Source organism: Equus asinus, chromosome 25 (genome assembly GCF_041296235.1).
Source record: "Equus asinus isolate D_3611 breed Donkey chromosome 25, EquAss-T2T_v2, whole genome shotgun sequence".
NCBI lineage: Eukaryota > Metazoa > Chordata > Mammalia > Perissodactyla > Equidae > Equus > Equus asinus.
The window spans coordinates 57,623,843-57,644,636 of NC_091814.1; the positions used below are offsets into that span (position 1 = coordinate 57,623,843).

General features: G+C 51.2%; 1 protein-coding gene and 1 long non-coding RNA gene across 2 annotated transcripts; one reads left to right on the forward strand and one right to left on the reverse strand.

Moving 5' to 3' along the window:
• The first annotated feature begins 2,107 nt into the window (after positions 1–2,107).
• LOC123280674 (uncharacterized) lies at positions 2,108–16,503 on the forward strand. Its single transcript, XR_006519804.2, has 3 exons — positions 2,108–3,643; positions 8,864–8,915; positions 9,941–16,503. It is a non-coding gene; the product is annotated as an uncharacterized lncRNA (long non-coding RNA).
• On the reverse strand, positions 16,246–20,328 carry BTG2 (BTG anti-proliferation factor 2). Its single transcript, XM_014830235.3, has 2 exons — positions 20,067–20,328; positions 16,246–18,763 (listed from the first exon to the last, which is right to left on the reverse strand). Exons 1-2 carry the CDS (start codon positions 20,182–20,184, stop codon positions 18,429–18,431), a joined length of 453 nt encoding a protein of 150 aa, XP_014685721.1. The 5' UTR covers positions 20,185–20,328; the 3' UTR covers positions 16,246–18,428.
• Between the last annotated feature and the right edge of the window lie 466 nt (positions 20,329–20,794).

Below are 20,794 nucleotides of genomic sequence, written 5' to 3' on the forward strand. Positions count from 1 at the left end.
GATCCTGGGCACGGACGTGGCACCGCTCATCAAGCCATGCTGAGGTGGCGTCCCACGTGCCACAACTAGTAGGACCCACAACTAAAATATGCAACTTTGGGGGGATTTGGGGAGAAAAAGCAGGAAAAAAAAAAGATTGGCAACAGTAGTTAGCTCAGGTGCCAACATTTAAAAAAAAAACACAAAAGAAATAGAGCTAAACCACCCCATCCTTGCCTACTCTGCACCCCTTTCCCGGCTTCTGGGCACGCCATCTGCCTCTGTCACTGGGAATCTGGAGCTGGGATCTGCTGACCCGCAGCAACAGTACCGGTCCTCTGCCGCGTCCCAGACCAGCTCCTTCCACTAAGAAGCCTGGGGGAGTTCCTGAAGGGGGCACAGCCCTCTGTGCTGTGGGAAAAGCCCACCTTGCCTCTTTTCTAGGCTACCTGGCCTGGGGGCAAATGCAGACAGGACAACTCTTCTTCTTGTGGAAGGGGGAAGCGAGGTGGCCGCTCTTGCCTAGCACGGGAGAGGTGGGGACAGCGCCCCCAGTGTCACCCAGAGCCCATTCCAGAGCAGCTGCTGCAGCTACAGTGGCTGTGATGCATTTGTAACCAGCAGCAGGGGCAGGGAGCAGGTGAGAAGACATCAGGAACAGGTACCTACATGACTGTAGGAGAAAGGCAGTATCAAAGATGAGCAGCAGAGGAGGCCCCAGCGAATGCACTGGCATCCCCCCAAGGCCAGGTCACAAGGCCTCAGGCCACGACTCACGAGCACTGGTGAAGGCAGCAGTGAGGACGGTTGTAAGACCCCATGCCTTGCCAAGGACAGAAAGGGAGCGGGAAGAGGCCAGCAGTGGTGCTGGTCTGAGTAGGGCACATCCACCTCTGAGCTCCATTGTCACATCACCAGATTATCCTTTCCTTGTAGAAAAGAATAGGATAGGGTGGGGATCATTGTTATAAACCCACAGTCAGTGCCACACATCAATGTTCACATGTCAGCTGAGCAATGGGCTAGACTGTAAATTCTTTAAAGGTAGAGATCATGTCATATGACTCCTCCACATACCCCACAACAGTTAGCACAGAGCTGGGTTCATAAGTTTTTAATAACATCTGTTGGATCATATTCTTTTGGGCCCAGTGAAAATAGTGCCATGAATGGATTTAATAGCCCATTACCCCCTCCCACGCACAAACCCATCTTTTTTTCTTTTCAAAAAACATAAAGTGCTTTCAATCGTATGACTTAATTTCTTTTCCTAAAATATCTATACAGTAAGGAGACAGGTATGATTCACCCCATTCTACAGATAGGATAATTGAGACCTACCACTTTGGATCAACTTGCCCTAAACGGCATAGACTCAACACTGAAACAGGTCTCCTGGCTCCCCATGAACCATACCCCAATGCTGTGTGCTCCTTGCCCTCTTCCCTGTCCCCATCATTGGCACCACTGAGGTGTCCCTCAACACATCATTACTTTTGTTCTTAACAATGCAAAACATCAACAAAGGCCAACTTCTGACATCAACAGGACCCAGCAGGTGCTAGAGCTGGAATGGCCACCAGGTGTCTGTGAGCACTGCATTGCCAGTCCCTGTGTTCACTGAAGAAAACTTACGCATCAGTGTGTAGTGTTTGCGGGAGAGGCAAAGACTGCTGAAGAGATGAGTCTCTGGTGACAAGAAAGGACTTCAGGAGAGGAATTTGGGAAAAACTTATAATCACATCTTGGTGTTAATGCAGGTATGTGGAGAGATCAGGTAGGGCAGTCCATGAGTTTACGAAACAAGGACAATATTAAATCCTATTAAAGTGGGATTGATTGAGGCCAGCCCCGTGGCCGAGTGGTTGGGTTCGTGCACTCTGCTTCGGAGACCCAGGGTTTCGCTGGTTCGGATCCTGGGCGCGGACATGGCACCGCTCGTCAGGCCATGCTGAGGCGGCATCCCACATGCCACAACTAGACGGACCCACAACTAAAATATACAACTATGCACTGGGGGGATTTGGGGAGAAAAAGCAGAAAAAAAAAAAAAAAAGAAGATTGGCAACAGCTGTTAGCTCAGGCGCCAATCTTTGAAAAAAAAGAGATTTATTGTAAATCCTCAGATACTGCTGTTCTGCAACTTTTGAGCAGGAGCAATTTGAAGAAAAGTCCTTGAGGAAAAGAGGATTCCTGTCTTGCCAAGAGATCTCTCCCTTGGCAAAATCCATGAGCTAAAAGCAGGACCCATGCTAGGGCTGGGGGTTTTAAGACTACACGGTTTTAGTCTGAGTCTTATACTGCTTGACTGATAGGAATTTTAAATGTCCCTGGAATCTAGCGTTAGCCATACCAGCCAAACCAGGAATGGAGGGCTAAGATTAAATGTGGGAAAGGAAGACTCATTCCTTCGTAATCAATACCTAAAATAATATCGTTTATCAGGCATTTATGTGCCAGGCATTTTGTCACAATAATGCTAGGAGGTAGGAGCTAGTGTCATTAGCATTTTTCATAGAAGAAACTGCAGTTCAGAGAGGTTAACTGCTCAAGGTTACGCAGCCAGTAAGCAGCAGAGTCAAACCCGGGCCACCTGGCTCTAATTTTAATCTCGACGCTACCATTGTAGGTCCTTTGAGTCTCTATGCGTGCGCATGTTTGTGTGTGTTGGGGTGCAGAAACAAAGTTATTCAAGATACTGTCTCTTACAAACCTTACAGCCTACGTCCTCAGGAAATGCATCCTCTGTGAGAGGATAGGAGGCTGGAGCCAAGAGGTCCAGCGTTATGAAGTGGCTGGTTACTTTGCTTTTAGAAGATGGATGATGGCTAACGGAGAGGAAGGCTCAGGTAACGCGCCGTAGGAGGGCGAGCACCCACAACCAAGAAGAGGAGGAAGAGGGCCCCTCCCCCCACTGCGTGACAAAGCTGGGGAAATAAATGCCCAAAGCCACAGGGTCTTTGGAGAGAGGACTGGGAAGTGTTCGAGGTTCAGAAACCCAGAACCTCTAGAACTGCTTAAGAACGGCTGAGGCTGGGCCTGAGAAACGGGGAAGTGACCGAAGCTTTAGGGACACGGGGCACTCGGCAGCAGGCGGCCGGCAGCAGGGACTCCAGGCGCCGCGCCCGGTGCCCTTGCCTCCCGTCGGCCAGCGGAACCGACCTGCCGCTGCCCCCGCCCCTCGGTTCATTCTCCTCAGCCAAACCGCGAGCGCCAGGGCCGGCTTTGATTGGCCCTTCCAGACCCCGCCAGCCAATCACCAGCCTGTTGCCAAGGCGGCGCTGCGGGGGCGGGGCTGCGCGGGGCCGGGCTCACCGGGCGGGCTGCGGGCCGCGGCGCCGCCGGCTCGGTGGGTGGGTGGGGCCGGCCGAGGGCTCCTCCCCCCGCCCGTGTCCGGAGCCCGGGAGCCCGCGCCCGCCCACCCGCCCCGCAGCGGCCGGGCTCCTGGGCCAGCGCGGCGAGGCTTCGGCTGTCCTTGCCGGAAGGTGAGACCGTCGTCCCCCAGGCACGTGGAGGACGGGAGACGTGCCTCCTCTGGAAGGTGCGGAAAACGAACGCCACTCACCCGTGCGGGGCCCACCAGACCAAGAAATGAGGACGGGCCAACAAAGATGCTGTCCTGCAGTGTGTGCGCCAGAGTGACCAAGTGACCACCTCATGCCAGGTGACCTTGCAGCCTGGGAGGGACTAAAGAGAGTAGGAAAAGCCCCAGGCGGCAGAAGAATCAAATCTCAAGATACTTGAGGTGGTCACTCCATCAGCAGTGTAGGCCTCGTGATAGGGCCCAGGCTGCCGCGAGGCGGGGTCGGAAGCGGCCTGGCCTGAGGACCTGGCGCTGGGCAGCCTGGCAGGGGAGGGGTCCTGCTGGGAAAGGGGGCGACCGCCACAGGACTGTTACTTTAGGAGCAGTGAAGACCACATTTCCAACCACGGCTCATTACAAAGGGGAGAAAGGGTGGAAGCAAATGTCCCCTGGCAGAATTCTCCTGTGGCCTCGTACCCAGCTCCGAAGTGCCCGGCTTCTCTGTTTCCATGTGTGGCCTGTGTAAATGCCTCCTGAGCTGGTAATGGTCACAATAATATTTAATAACATTTGTTGTGTGCTTACCAAGAGGGGAACTCTTCCAAGCGCATCACGGATGTTAGTCAGTCCCCTCAACAATACTGAGGGGGAATTATTTTTTACCCTCAGTTTTTCCCACTTTTATTTTTAATTCACTGAACTTTTTAAAATCAGAATCAGTTATTTTTATGCAAATGATCTTACTTATTTACTTATTTTTGAGGAAGACTGGCCCTGAGCTAACATCTGTGCCCATCGTCCTCTATTTTATTTGTGGGCTGCCTGCGACAGCATGGCTTGCCAAGCCGTGGGTAGGTCTGCACCTGGGATCCAAAGGGTGAACCCCGGGCCCGAAGCAGAGCATGTGAACTTAACCACTTCTCCACTGGGTGGGCCCCTTTATCCTCATTTTAAAAATGAGAAGACTGAGGCCTCGATAAGTTAGGTAACCTTTTACTTGTGGTCACAGAGCTAGTAAATGGCCGAGCTGAATTGAATGTAGGTAGTATGCTTCTCCCTAGGGACCCCATCTGACCTTACTCTTCAAGTGTAGCCCTTCCTGCAGTATTCTTAGAGACAAAAGGCTAGAATGGGCTGCCTTTTGAAGCAAGAGCAGGCCCTCCAATTATCTGCCTTCTCAGGCATTACACGGAATCACTATATGGCCTCACCATGCAAAATGAAACCAGATAAAATGGTAAATTTTATGTTATATGAGTTTTACCACATCAACAACAAACAAGGGGCCAGCCTGGTGGCACAGCCGTTAAGTTCTCGTGTTCTGCTTCTGTGGCCCGGGGTTCGCCGGTTCGGATCCGGGCACAGACATACGTGCTGCTTGGCAAGCCATGCTGTGGTAGGCATCCCACATATAAAGTAGAAGAAGATGGGCACAGATGTGAGCTCAGGGCCAGGCTTCCTCAGCAAAAAGAGGAGGCTTGGCAGCAGTTTGCTCAGGGCTAATCTTCCTCAATGAATGAATGAATGAATGAAAGAAAAGAAACCGGAGAAAATCTCACTCATCTGCCTAGTCCTGGTCACCAGGTGCCAGAAGAGAGGTGAAGGGGTGATGCCTCACACTTCACAGCTTCATTGTGTTTCCAAAATGGATCTCGCTTAGGGCAGACATGTATTTTTGAGTTGGAGGTGGTGGGCAGGATTACAGGACGCGGAGGCTGAGCCCCTGCCCCCAGCTGGTGTAGGGAAAGGCTACACAGGGCATGCTTGGGTGTGGAGGGCAAGCTCTGTTTCCCTTCCCATCCCCCATTCTCTTACTCGGCCCTTCCTCCCTCCTCCACCCCATCCTTGCCTACTCTGCACCCCTTTCCCGGCTCCTGGGCACGCCATCTGCCTAATCTCCCCCTTTCCCAGGGACTTAGCTCCTTTTATTGAGACCTTTAAATAGTTAAATGCTCCAAAGCTTCCCCCACACTGATCCCAGCCCCTGGCCCAGAGTGTTATTCAAAGACCAGGGGCTGGAGGGCTGCCAGCCCCACCAGGCTGGGGGAATTCTAAGGAGCCTCTATTCAGCTCCTCTCTTCTCCTGCTCAGCTGTGCTGCTGGGCCTGTTCTGCTTTGGCCTCCCGGCCCTCCAGACCTAGTCTGCAGAAACCAAACAAAAAGAAGAGCTGTAAGGGACCAATGGGGGTGGGGAGGGGTGGGGAGGGAGGAAGATACCAGAGCTACCTCAAGCTGGGAAAGGGATGGGGACAGAGGACCAGGCCGGCTTTTCCTGCTCCTCATCCCTGCAAGGAGCTGGGGACGCTCCCTCTGACCCTGGGAAGCTGTCTGGCTGAAGGCGGAGGAGGAGAGGTGTGAAATGAGGGGAGGGCTGGAGGTTGTCCATCATTTGAGTGGTTTGGGGCATGGGCGGCTTCCTCCTGTGTATTATCTTAGCGACTCACTGAAAGTTTGGTCCAGACACAAAGAAGCTGCTGCTTCTTTCATCCGCTGCCCCACAGCAGCACTCCCTTTCCAGCCCAGCAGCTGGTGAAGGAGTGAGTGGGCGAGACCCTCCCTGGTGATGTCCCACCAGACAGATGGCAATAGTTGCCCCACACCAGTTGCCAGCCTCCTTTCATCCATCTCCTAGTCATAAAGGAGAACAGCCCTCATCCCTCCAGAGCTCATAGGCTCCTCAGAGCCAGCCCAAAGACAGAATGGGGGGAGGCTGCCAGGGAGGAGGAGCCCAGAGGGGAACTTATGCTGGACATTTGGCTGGAAATTTGGCTGGAAATCAGAAAGGTTCAAAGTGCTGGCACCGGGGCCAGCCTGTCCATCTGTCCTCCTTTGAAGAGCTCTGCCCCACGCTCCCCCTGGGCTTCTGGCCAGCTCTGTGCAGGGCCAGGGCCCCGGGAAGGGAGGCCTTGCTCTGGGCAGCTGTGCTGCCCTGCAGTAGTGTGGGGCTTTGTGCCTTGAGGCTTTCGTTAGGCAAAAATCCCTCGGCTGGGTGTTTTTCCATCTCTTCAGAAACAGGGTTAAATGAAAAAAATCCAAGGCCTTGGAAACAGGTAGAGAATAGAGGAATCTGGGTGTTCTGACATTACATAATAAAGTTTGAGTCGTTCTGGAATGAGACTTCACCAAAATAACCCGTGTGCCCTCAAACATTAAGAAGCTAGGTGGAAAGGAACGGACCAGGAATCAGAAGATCGGGCTTCCACTCTCAGCTTGCCATCTGCTTGTCATGTAATTCTCGGCAAGCCATCTATTCTCTCTGAGCACCAGTTTCCTCTGTAAATTGGAGGTATAATCACCCACCACCTCTGCCTGCCAGCATGGCAGAGAGTAAGCTGGTGTGCGATCGATCCAGTGCCCTGTGAACAGGAGAGGCTGTGCAATGTAAGGCAGGACTCTCACTTTCCCCACACCAGTACTTCCCAGGGGGTGGTGGGCATGGCACTTTAAACCTTTCCAAAATACTTCATATGTATTATTTTGTGAGGCGACTGAGACCAGAAAGGTCTAGGGCAATGCAAAGATCTCTTTTTAGAGAGCAGGGCTAGAGATTCCCCCTGCCCCACTAGTCTCCTGAATCTCTGATTTTTGTCTCCCTTTTCCTTCTGCCTTCCAACATCAGCCCAGTCTGAATGGGGAGGATTAATGGGAACTCTAAGGTGCTAAGGGATCTCAATAAATTCAGAATAAAAGGGAGCCATTCCCTCTGTCCTAAGACAGTAAAACGTGTAGCACATGCAGAGTTAGGATTCTGAGGCCACAGGCAGGCGTTCTTCTGGGCTGAACTCCCCATTGCTCTTCATGCAGAAGGGCTGAGCTGGTGGTGCAGGGGTGAAGGGCCAGGGGCAGGGGGAGCAGAGTGGCTGCCCAGGAAACACAGCTCACAGCTCTCCTCCTACCTGGCTTCATGCCCTGTGCTTCCACCCACCCACCTGACCTCCTGTTTGTTGTTTGTGTCTGCCAAAGTGCCTGTGCCCAGAGCTGGTTTGGGTTCCTTCTCTCTGGCATAAGATAATAAAGGCATTTCTCAAAACACCTCTCTTTCCCAATCCTTCCTTAAGTTAACGTCACCCACCTCTGATCATTTCCATTTGGCAACAATCTGAGCACTTACTTATGTATAACATATTGTTCTGTGTAATTCCATTGGTTTGCATTTAATCCTGCGTCATCAGTATTTTATGAACTCTAGCACATAATCCTCCCACCACCTCCTTTGGACTGGCAGCACGCTGAGGACAAAAACTCTCTTCTCTGCCCTCCCTCACTCTGTGCTTCTCACAAGGACCCGTCTCTGGACGCAAGGGGGCCCTTACTCCAGGATACCCACTGCCTGCCTGCCAGACAGAAGGCTAAAAGCTCAAAACCATAAAAATGTCCTTCAAGCTGCCATGAACAGCTGGCCATGTGCTGGACCCCAGATATAGACCCTGGACTCCAAGGCCAGCACTGATCCACTTCAGTCCCTCACATTCAAATAACATCTTAACAAGTGCTTTTACATCCTTTTCCACCTTTCTAGGTATCTTTGAATCTCATCCCAGGACACAATTAGTGTTCCATTTTTTTTCCACCTGGGAGGATCCATGGGAAAAGCCTATTGGTCAAGCAGTGACTGTGACAGGGAGATTATTCTCCTTTTGTGAAAACAAGAGAAGCTGCTGAGACCTAAGGCTTCACCCTTAGCAGGCCCAAGTCAGAAAGGCATTGGGTCACAGTGAACACAAGGAGCTTCTGTGTTTTGCACCAGGGCTGGGGAATCAGCTGCTGAGGGTGAAGCAATCCATCTGGCTGGTGTGTCTCCACTGGCTTGAGATTTCTCCACCCAGAAGGAGGCAAAGTGCAAAGGAGAGAGAGAAAAAGAGAAAGAGAGAGGGGGGCGCCCTGAAGTGTGTAGACTAGACTCTGTGATTCTCCAGTCCTTCTTGTTATCAAACTTACCCCAGGTACTGGGTGAGACCCAGATGCTGTGGTGGACAGAGCAGGATCAGAGGTGATCTCTAGAACCTCACCTTCAAGTTGAAATATGACGTATAAATAAAAAAGAAATCCAAGGAAGAGATGCACACACAGAACTCCATGTACATGAACCAGGGAAGGGCAGTGACTCCCTGTATAGTTCGGAAGGGTTCATAAAATTACTTAAGGCCAGGATAAATGGCAAGGGTGTTCCACAGGAAAATATGTAAGATTGAGATTCCAGACTTCTTCCCTTTTTTAACAGTCTGCACTGTGAAATGTGGCTTGGTGTAAAAGTTATTGGAATCCAGAAAACCAGAGGGCTGAGGGTGACAGGGAGAATAGAAGAAACCCTAAGTCCAGTTTTGCCTTAATTTTTCTTTTCTTCCCCCTTTGTTTGTTCAGCCATTCCTGGATTTGAGCCTGACTCTGCCACTTACTCGCAGTGTGCCCATAGGTAATTGTTTCACATTCCCTGAGCCTTCATTTCCTCCTCTGTAGTCTAAGGGTAATAATATCAGCCCCTTGAGTTATTCTGGGAATTTAATGAGATCATGTACATGGTGAGTGGTCACTAGTGCTATTTGTTACTGTGTTGTTCTGTTGGTCCATCACAAACATAAAGGCAGACAAGGGTTAAAGAGGGAACATTCCTGGGGCTGGCCCCATGGCATAGTAGTTAAGTTCACGTGCTCTGCTTGAGTGGCTCGGGACTCACAGGTTTGGATCCTGGGTATGGACCTAGTACCACTCATCAAGCCATGCCGTGGCAGCATCCCACATAAAATAGAGGATGATTGGCACAGATATTAGCTCAGGGACAATCTTCCTCAAGCAAAAAGAAGAAGATTGGCAAGAGATGTTAGCTCAGGGCCAATCTTCCTCACAAAAAAAGATTAAAAAAAAAAAGAGGGAACATTCTCATTTATCATTTACAACATTGCTGAGGACCTACCATGTGCAAGCTCTAAGCAAGCCCTGGAGATACCATGCCCTTTTGATGAAAGGGCCAGCTTGGCTCTGGAGCCAGTGGCCTACAGGAGACATAAATAAGATCATCTCCCAGGTGGGCGGGTCGCTTCAACTGAAAAGGAGAAACTTGAACCACAAACACTGCCCTGCCTTCCTGGGAAGAGTGGCCAGGGAGAAGCCCAAGACAGCCTTTGTCCTTGCACCAATTGGCTAGGGTTGGGGGGCTTGGTGAACATGGCTGTGCAGCTGTTTCAGGTGTGAGGTAAGGAAAGGGAGGCTTTGCCAAGACGGCCCCTGTGCACTCTTGGCCTTTGTCTTGAGAAGCAGTGCCATCCACTGCATGGCAGGGGTTACAGTGGAGGGTGACCCAGCACACCTCCACTTGTCATGTAGGGATTAGAGTCTGGGGCAATTGGGCCTTTGCCCTCTTCCTTGGGGAAAGGGGAATTGGAGTGGGGAGCTTCTGGACATTTCACTCATGAAATGATTCCCTCTGGTCTGACCTAACAGAAGCCCCTGCTCTGCCAAAGAAGCCTTCTTCCTCCTTGGGCCTGTGACTGTTTACCTGCTCTCAGAAAAGCAGGTGTCAGGAGGCAGCTGCTGGTTGTGGTCTGTTCTCCCCAGATACCAGAGCGCCTGGCCTCCTCCACACTGGTGGCCATTGGCTAACAGGAAGCCAAAACAGAGTCATGCTCGCCACCCTCAGCCACCTAGCCGGAGAACAAAGAGAGCACAGGAAACACCTGGAGGAGCAGGCAGCTGGCAAGGGGACGCTCTGCCCAAGAGAAGAAAGAGTTCCCGACAGGAGTTAGCCGTGAAGAACTGGGGGAGGGGCTCTGACACTTAATTGCCCTTCTCTTGGCTCCCAGCAGCTGCTGAGAACTGACAGCTGAGTTGTTCAAATGTGCCCACACTCCCACCCCCACTGTAAAGGAATCAGCCCCCTCTAGCACCAGCTTCCTAGAGCCAAATCAAGAACACTCCTAAAGGAGACTCCGCAGAGGGCTTTGCCTCTGCTCCTCTCCTTCCTTCCACGGCCTCCTCACCCCCAGCCAGAGAATCTGATCGTCTTTGGACCATGTAAATTTAAACCCGTGGTCCAGGCGTGAAGACAGAATCCTTAACCAATGTCTCAGCCTGTGTTATGTGAAAGCGTATTCCAAAGATGCGTCTCCTTTATTTCCAAACTTATTTATCTAGATCTTCATCCATATCCGCCCACTGACTGTTTATGATTCCAAGTAGCTGTGGTTCAGGATGGAACAGACTTCACCAGGATGATCAAATGAAGCCCTACCATCAGCATCCACCCAAGAGCATGTCTGCTAGCGTGTAGACCGTGTGCTGGGAACTATGTGTGTATGCAGCGGGGTTCAGCTCACAGGGCTCCCTCAACCCCTTCTTAGGAAACTCCCAAATAAGGCACTTTCCTTCTTATGTCTGGAGTGAGAGGGTTGGAGCGGGGCAGAGAGGAGAGGGCACTTGTCCCACAGCCACTTGTGAGCATATCACGGTTTACTCAACCCATATCTTTTCATTCAGCAGCCAGTGCACTCAGGCAGTATACCCAGACTGCCTGTGCCAAGTTGTGTTGACAGCACATGGGAGAATAAAAAGAAACAGAAGACAATGGTTCCTCCTATGGGGGGGTGCATGTGGTAACACATGGAGAGGGGACTTGAGCTTGCAAAGCCACCAGACATCAACCAAAAGTGATACGTGAAAATGTGCTGACTGTATTTGTTATAAAAGTGTGAACAGCAATAAACTATGTGTATATATCATTAAGAGGCTCTGGAGTAAGAAATATGTGGTAAAACTGTGAGCAGTTTTAAACCATGTGTATAAATGTTGAAAAGCCATGAGGTAGGAAGGTTTTCAAGAGGACAGTGGAATTGTCGAGGGGAGGCGTCCTGAAGAGGCTGCAGGGGGCTGGAGAGAGACACACCCAAGGTTGAAGCCTGTTCCCACCACCTCCCCCTGGTTCTGCCTGGGCTTCATTGTCCTCATCCGTGAACTTGAGAATCAGAGATTTTCCTTTTCCATCTGGAAGTGCAAATGGAATGGCGAGAGATGAGAAAACTGAGGCTGGGAAGGAGGAAGGGACCAGGCAAAGACATCTATCACTAGTTTTGTCAGACCTGAAGCTAGGGCCCGTATTTCCCAACTCCTAAGCCCAGAGCTACTTCCCCCTCCCTGAAGCTGGCCTCCAACAAAGACATTGGGAAGGAGGACTCCTGAGGGCAGGATCGGTGTGCAGTAGCTGCAGTCTATCCTCTCTCTCCTGCCGCCTCCATCAGTTCCTTCGTGACAGCGGCCCAGCCTTTTCTCCAGGTAAACCCACTTAGGGAGTTAATTGATAACTAAGGTTCTCCCATATTATAATTTAAAGTGTGTCCACTCCCCTTTAAGTTATATTTACATTTCAATGGCAGGTGTTTAAAGACCTAAGAGGCTGCAAGATTCAAAGGATTGTTTTCCTAAGAAAGTGCAATCTCAAGTTGGCTGCTTTGAGCTGGGACCCCTGGCTGGCAAACCCTGAATAGACTTGATGTTTTTCTTCCACCTGATCTACTTACCTTTCATCTGTTGGCCTCTATTCTTGGCAACCTTGACATTCATCCATTCACCCAATATTCACTAACACCTACTAAGCACCAAATACTGCTCAGGCAAGGTCCCCGGCCTACAGACTAGCTGTAAATTTGGAGTTGTAAGGACTAGGGCAGAGGAAAGAACTGAGTATCATGGGAACACATAGCCCAGACTGCGAAGGGAAGATGTCACTGAAAACTTGCCTTAAAGAGATTGTCCGAATCTTGAGAGACAAGAGTTAACCAAATAAAAGTGGGTGGGCAGGAGGGAGGCAGGGCATCCCTTGGGCACAGGCCCGAGGCCGCAGTCCCAGGCACAGGTGAATGGATCCCAGCGGAAGGTGGGGAGACCTGCCTCTAGACGAACCCCTGGAAGGGAAGCAGGGGCCCCCTGTGTGCCTACGATTCTATCAGAAACATGCTGAGCTGCCCCTTCCTGGAGATCACGCCACCATGAGGTTGGTTGCCTTGGATGTCCTCAGTGCAGAGCTTTACTCCTAGTATGGGAGGCAGAAAACCCTACACTCCCACTGCCAGGTGGCCCCAGGTGCATCATAGGTCACAAACTGGGGGCCTATGCAGATACGTACTTATGTTTAACACTTTTTAAAAATGAGTTGCGGTCATTAGAATTTAGCGAGATGTCAAATAAAAGTCTATATTTTAGGTTACTTGAAAAATCACAATATCAGATATCTCTGGTCTCCTCGGATGACAATCGACTTGAGGTAAGGAGGGAGCCCTTTTGAGACAAGGCTTGAGCTTGCCTTCCAAGTTCACCACAGCCTCTGTCCAGCTATCCTCATTCATTGACTGACTCGCCCCATCCTTGCTCCTCTGGTGCCCAAAAACCTTTAAATGGCCTCTCCTTGCTGGTGCTGGTAAATAAAGTTAGTCCTTGCCAACCTGCCCAGCTATAACTTCCTCTTATCTGATGTGCTCTGGGCAGCCTGTCAGGTTTATGGAACAAGGGTTGAATTGAGGCCCAGCCTTGTTCATAGGAGTCAGGGTGGAGAGTGATAGAGCCGGGCTTCAGCTGGGAATAAAGTGACTTGGAGCTGGTGGGGGCCCAGAGAGCCATGTTCCTCTCAAAGAAGGGGAGAGGATGGCTGCACCCCTGGGACATATATACTCGACTGTGTTATGTTGTTATCCAGGGGGTCCTCTTAGGCTGAGCTCAAATGTTTTTCTTGCCAGTTCTGCAAAGAATTGGTGCATAGAGAAAGCCAGAACTCATCAGGCTTGCCCTTGTCAGCTCCCCATTGCTCTCTCTTCTGGGAAGGGAGAGTACGTGAGCGTGATTCCACAGGTGGGCAGAATGGAGGTAAAATTATTATTGGAAAATCCCTTTCCCAGACCACTTTATGTGTGAATGAGAACGTAACCCATTTTGGTACTAATCCACAAGCAGACCATGGAGTCCAAAGGTCAAAGCTGCCCCGTGTCCAACGAGATCTGATCTGGCAAAGATACTGTACACTCACCAAGAATGAGAGCTCAGACATGAGTTTGTTCATTCATTCAGCAGATACTTACAGTGCCTACTATGGGCTACATATGGCACTAGGAGGAGCTTTTGGACTGTGAGAATCTTTAAACAAAGAACTGAAATCATCCTTCTACGGGAGAGGCCACAGGCTGCTTGGATGCTGTTAACTGCAGCCGCTCTTGGACACACGAGGAACTATTACTCTAACAATGATTTCAGTTTTCAGAATGTCAGAGTGTCTTTATTTATCTCAGGATCGTTCAGAGCCCTTGAAGACATGAGGTTAACTTCAAGTGAAAACCACAATTCTCATTTATTGAGTATTTAAATGTGCAAAGCACTATTCTAAGTAGTTTATGGATTTTGTTTAATCCTCATAATGACACATGGAGATGGGTTCTATTCTTAATACCATTTTACAAATGGGGAAGTAGTGGCCTGGCTGGTGAAGCGACTCGCCCCCCGTTGCCCAGCCAGGATGGAGGCGGCGGAGCTGAGGTCAGGCTTTGAGGAGCCTGAGCTGCCAGCCTCTTTGCAGCACTGCCTCGGAACGCTTGGAACTAAAACTTCATCAGGCAGGAGTCCGATCCAAGTAAGAGCAGATTATTACTTACCCCACTCCCACCCCAAGTGACCTTTCAGTTCAACTAATTGAGAATAATGATCATAATTGTGCTAATTTGCCCTCCAGTGATTGCCAGGATAATGGAGATGATTTAGAATCAAAAGCCGAAAAAAGGAACAGGTCATTTAATCTAACGCCTAATTTCTGAGACAGGAAAATTGAAGGGCTTGTCCAAACTCACACAGCTAGTTAGGAAGAGAAATTTTGACCACACCCCATATATTCTCCCTCCCAGCCCAGAACTCTTTCTACTGCACCATGCTTTGCTGGGCTAGGGGTGCTGCTACCAGCCTGGAAGCCAGGAGTTCGCACCATCTTTCCTTAACACAGGCTGCCATAGGAGCAGATGTCAGACTCACAGGAGTGGGATTCCTCTTTCTGGGGCTTGTTTGTTGCAGCACCAAGGACTCCCCCACCCAAAACGCCTTATCAGGAGCCAGGACGGGCTCTTAATCTGCAGCTCACAAGGCCTTGTCTACACTCTCAGGGGAGGTGCGTTATCATCCAGAAACAGCTGACGGACCACAGCTCTCCCAGGCTGGCACTGTTTACCAAGTGGGGAAGCTGGAAGCAGAACAGACCAATCAATGCCCAGTCTCTGGACACATGAAGGCCACCAACTGCAACTCCTTAAGCAGTTCCTGTCCACAGCCCTTGTCCCCCAGCTGTAGAAGGGGCACTCTCTACCCCAACTGAAATTGCTCAGATCTAAAATAAATAACACACTATTTGATCACAGAACCCTCTCATGCAAATTGAGGGACAATTAGTCCACTGGGAGCTGAGAGCAGCACCAAGCTAAATCTGCCTTTCTGTGGTTTCCCCAGCTTTCAAATGACCTTCCCTGAATTTTAGGTTTTCTACTAAACAATGAAATACCATTCATGTTTGGGGCCTATTGGGAAACAAGATAGATGCTGACTTTGTACAGAAGAAGAGAAGAGCATGCCAGAATGGGCAAAAATTCAACCCTAACAGTCAAAAAAGTGGGTTCTTAACAAAGGACACTTGTGTTAGAAGCTACAAGTGAAAATGGGATCGTTCCTTTGACACCAAGTGGGTCCCCATAACCAATTCTATTTACGATGCAGATGAGCTAGCTTCCAGCATCCCTATCTCCCAGCTCCCTTCTCCTCCCAGTGTACCACACACAGCTTCCCTGGCCCACCTCCCACCTAGTACACCTGGGTCAAACTGCATGTTTGTTGATGAGGGTCATGGAAAAATGAAATGAAGTGGGAGGACAGTGCCACTGTTCATGAGTCAATTTGTTTAAAATTTGGTTTAAATACAGCTCACTAGGGACAAGAAAAAAAAACTAGCCCAGGTCAAAACTGTACCTGTGACCTCAGTGGGAACTGCCGAGCCATCAAGTGGGGTGGTGGTTGGGAAATCTGTCAAAACCTCATGGAAAGAACCCAGGAGTCAGGGATAATAAAGACTGTTCTCATTTCCTTACATAGATCCTATTAACATAGCCAAAGGGAGTTATAAATTGGTAACAAATCTTTGGCTCACAGTGTTTGCTGTCAGAAGTAGCTGCTCTTAGCTGACTGTCCTTGCCCTTCACTGTTGGGCTGAAGTGTGTAGATCCTGGGGCCCAACTGCTCGTCTAATAAGACAAGAGAGCCTGTACCAGGAATTTCAAACAATCCTGCCCCGACTTGGGAAGGGGTTCAGTGCCCTCTGCTGACAACCCTAGTTTGTGAGAGGCAGGCTGTGTGTCTTAATCGTTATAAGCATTTTCAAGTGCCTAGCACTTCCTGACAACGCGTGCTTGCTGAATGAATGGATGAGTGAGTGCAACTGAGGCCTAGCAGGGGTAAGATGTGTAAAGTGCAACCTGGCTGGACTAAGGAAAGTTCAGTCTGGAAGAACCCTGCCCCGCCCAGCATTTTCACAGGGAAACATTAGCATACACATTAAAGGGAGGACAGCAACTTCCCAGGGAAGAGGGAAGGTTGGAAACGGCCCCACTACACAACTAGATTTTTCTTTTATACCAGCCCCATGCTATGGATCTTCTGAGTGCAACTGAAGAGAAATGCTGTAAGAAACAAAGAAAGGATTCGGATCTGAGAGACATGCAAATTAGAATGTGGGAAACTTCTCTACATAAGACTTCATCCACTACATTTTTATTAAAGAAACAAAAAAGTATACATTTGTCCATAAAGCTGTACATTCTTCTACATAAATACACTATTACACAATTAGTAACCTTTGTCTTTTAATAGCTTACAAACGTACTACTATTATTTATTTTTACTTAATAGGAGAGACAGTCCTGCTCAACAGTCCAGTTCTGGGTGTTTTATGTTTAAAGTGAACATTAAAAAGAAGACAAGAGAGAAAATATTAGGCATGAGACCATGAGGTCATTTCTAAAAAGGCAGGGATCTGTTTGCAGACAAGATGCAACAGGATGCTCCGCAGCGATTCACAGCTTTGTTTCAACTCACAGGCCAGAAACCGAGCTCGGGTCTGTGGGCCCGAAGTTAACTTGAAAGTAATAAAGACTGGAAGCAGGGTCTGGGAAGGCAGCTGGGAATCTGGAGAATGGAAAAGGAGGCAGAACTGGCAGGAATGAGTAGAGTGTTTGGTAAATAGCACCTGTAGTCAGAATTGAGCAGTTCAGAAATCGAGGAAGTGGTCGGGAGGGGGTGGGGTGGTGCTGGAGGAAGGTTCCTCACTCAGCGCAACAGTAGAAGGGCAGCCAGGCTGACTGTGCTCTAGCTGCATCCTTCTCAAGGTGATTTGGATTTGGGAAACTGGCAGCCTTCTGAGGACCCCTCACTAATGTCACTGAGAAACCTAAGAAAGGGGATTTGTTTCCAGTGTAGTTTCCCATTTTTCTCCAGGAAATATTGCACAACTCGAGACAAACTTGGATTGTACCGAGAGAGACGACAACCTCTCCCACAGGGCTCTGAGCACCAGGGAGAAAAAGCAATGCCCAAGGTTTGGCTTTTAGTGTCAGCCCTACAAGAACACCAAGCAGTCCTGGAGAACTTAGGGCATTTTCCCCTTCGGCCAAGGAACACCCGCAAGGCTGCTCAGCCAGCCAGAGTCCCAAGGACAGAGGGAGAGTTCGTTCCCCAAGACCACCAGGGCACAGGAGGCTCCTAGAGCCAGTTTTCTTTCGACCCGCCTGAGACCCAGGAGGTCATATTGCACAGTGACTGAGAACTCTTGTCCTAGAAAACAGGGTAGCTCCCTGACCTAGCCAGAAGAGGAGCGGAGCAGGGAGAGTTAGAGAGGAGTGTTGTGCTTTTAAAAAGAAGCCAGTAATAAAAGACCTGAGTGCCCTGCAGCTTTTGAGCTGCCTCGCAAAGAGATAATGACAGCAACATCAGGACTTTCATATGGTTCCAAAAAGAAGGGTTTTGGCCAAAAAAACATCCCCAGGGGATATTCTTTGGGTCCTAAAATTCCATTGCAAATCATTCTCAAGTTGTTCGCCACACTTACTCACAGAGCAGCAAATAACGAAGCAAAGGTTTTGTGTGGAGTGCCCACTGTCCCAACCCCAACCACCTCCACCCCGCTCCCTCCAGACCCCACAAAACAAAAAGCTTGAGAGTCCCAGCTGGGAAGTGACGTCTACAGGCCCCTGAGGATAGAAGTAGAAACAAATCATGATTTCAAGAAAAGCTGCTTAGGACAGGAGGAACCAGGAGAGACCTTTTCACTCTGCCCAGGATCTCATCAGAAAAATAAGAGAGAAGATTAGGCAGCACAGTAAGAGTTAAGTCCAGGCTTGAACGCCCTGAGTAAGACAAGCCAGGGATGCAGGTGTCCCAGTGGGGAGAGTGAGAGCTGTGAACTCAGCCTTTCTCCCCGACCAGGGCAGATCCTAACCTCTCATTCACAGTTGCTAAACTTGCTTGCTCCTTCTCACAGCCTCCTAGGGTGCTAGCCAAGCTCCTCCCACCTCACCTTGGCCAGGCACACCCCCCGCCACGACCCCCTCCCATAGGCAGACACTGGTTCCCAGACTCAAGTGCACAACAGTTCTCTCCAAAAAGGCACCTGGGGAGGCCGCTTTCAAGCAGCTCCCCTTAAGGATTTTCTTAAAAAAATCTTTTGGTTTTTTCCTCCCATTTTCTTAAAAAAAAAAAAATATATATGTGTGTGTGTATATATATATATATATATATATATATATGTATATATATATATATAAATAGCTTTTCACTTAAAATACTGTTCACCAGGTTGAGGTATGCAGTGTCCTGTTGTCACAGCAGAATGAGTACAGTAGAATGCCGGAGAGGGATGGCAGGGGGTCTAACTGGAGACTGCCATGATGTAGTTCTTTGAGGGGCTGCTCCTGCCCAGCATCATTTGGTTCTTGCAGGTGAGAAGCCCATAGGAGGCGGCCACTGGGGCCTTCTCATACAGGATGCAGATGGAGCCATTCTCCCCGATGCGATAGGACACCTCGTAGGGGTCCACCCACAGGGTCAGCTCACTGGGCAGCAGCTGGTGCAACTGGGGCTGGCTGAGTCCGATCTGGCTGGCCACCTTGCTGATGATAGGGTCCATCTTGTGGTTGATGCGGATGCAGCGGTAGCCAGAGCCCTTGGATGGCTTCTCAGGAAACCAATGGTGTTCATAGTGCTCTATGGAGACAGGACAATGGGGAGAGGCCCTGGTTAGAGTGGTTGGGCCAGGGATGCTATGAGAACAGAGGATGGGAATGAAAGAACAGGAGGAGAAGGACGGACCCTGTGAGCAAGTAAGCAAGGTGGTTTCCAGAGTTCCAGGACTCCTGCCACTGTAGCAGAGAAAATGTTATTGGATCTGGAAGGAAGCCCCCCTTCCAGGACAGGGGTGTGTGAGTATATTGGGATGGGGTCCCAGAGTTCTGGGGCAATCCTCAGTAACCAGTGTATTGTTTTTGGCACATCCCCAGTTTAAGGAGGAGGGATGTGACCGCGGCCAGCGTGTCCAGGCAGGGCCTCTGGAGACCTACGAGCTGCAGTTGCAAGGCCAGGAAGGCTGCTGTCACTGTTGGATCTACAGTAAGCTACTACTCCTCAACCCTCCGCCCAGTGGCTCCCACTTCCTCTCTCAAAATTCAGAGATCTTAGCAGTGGCTATTAGAGTCCAAATGTGGTGTTGTCTTGAAACATATGTTGTTCCTCACATGTGCGCAAGATACGTGCCGGCACGTTCAGAGATGGCTATGGCTCCTCAAGACCTCCAGCCAACTGGCTTGAAACAGCTGGGAGATAGGGTTCTCCCCAGCGAGGCTGCTTATCTCTTGTCAACCCAGGGCTGTCAACCCTGCTGTCTTCCGCCGCACCCCGACCCCTCCACACACATGCCTGTAGGGCGCAGTTACTACCTACAAGGACTCCTGTGGACCATAATATGTAGTAGATGGCTAAGAGGGACCAGAGAACACTAAGTGAGCCCGGATCCCAACTTCGAGCGACTCCACGAGCAGTCCAGACACAGCGCAGTCCCGCAAGGCTGGAAAAAGCCCCGCGGCGGCTTCCAGTTGTTGAGAGGGCTCAACTGTGCCGCCTTCTCCCATAAAGACCCCTGGGCCGGCCGGGCTTTGTCTCCCGCAGCGTCCCTCGCGGGTCTCAGGGTCCAGTGAGGAAGATGAGGCCGCACTCAGACACGCAGGTACCCCCTCCTCTGGGGCATAAGCTGGGGACTGGGGATCGCGCTCTAGGACAACAGGCTGCGCCCGCGACAATGAGGAGGGGCGCGCCCAATCCAAACTGCCAAGGAGAGCCGAGCGCAGGGCCGAGGAGCGGAGACGTGGCCCAGGGAATGGGGGAACTGGAGGGAAACCGAGTCCCGGAGTTGCGGACCCCTCCCCGAAGCGGAGAGGAAGCGCGCCCAGGCAGGGAGGGGGCCGAGCCCCGCGGCCGGGTTCGACGCGCGCCAGGACCCTCCGCGCGTGCTCACCTGTGAGTGCCTCCTGGAGAGCCCTGCCGAAAACCTGAAGCCGCTGCTCGCTCACGCAGCCCCGGCTCCTCAGGAGGCTGGAGAGGAAGCCCACGGCGGCAGCGATCTCCGGGAGCATGTCCGTTCTCTTCCCGGTCCAGCGGGCCTGGCTCCTGTAGTGCGCGGCTGTGGGGAGCGGTGGCAGCTCTGGGAGCGACGGGAAGTCTCGGCGCGACTCTCCACTCCGCAACGTCGGCGGCTCGGCAGCTCACACTGAGCTGGCTTCGCCGGGCGATGCCTTTCATACCGTTCCCGGAGCCGGGGCGGGGGGCGGGGGGGCGGGGGGGGTGTGTGTGGCAGCGCCGCCCATTGGCCATCGCCGCGGCGGGGGCAGGCCGGGCAGCCCGCGGAGCCGGGGAGGTGGCCGCGCCGCCCATTGGCCATCGCCGCGGCGGGGGCGGGCAGGAGCAGCACCTCCCGCCTCCCGCGCCCCACGGCCCGGCCCCCGCCACCGCCTCCGCGCTGCGGTCAGCGCCCGCTGACGTCAGTGCCGGGAAGTGGGGCGCGGGCGAGCGGAGTGGGGCGGGAGGGGAGCGGAGCGGGGAGCTCGAGAGGGCCGGCGGACGAGAGCCACGCCTGGTTAGCTCCAGGCTGGGAATGCCCAGGCCTCTCCTCTCCGCCCATCCTTCAAGTCTTAAGTTAAATGCCACCTCCTCCAAGAAGACTTTGCTGATACCACCTCTCCCAAG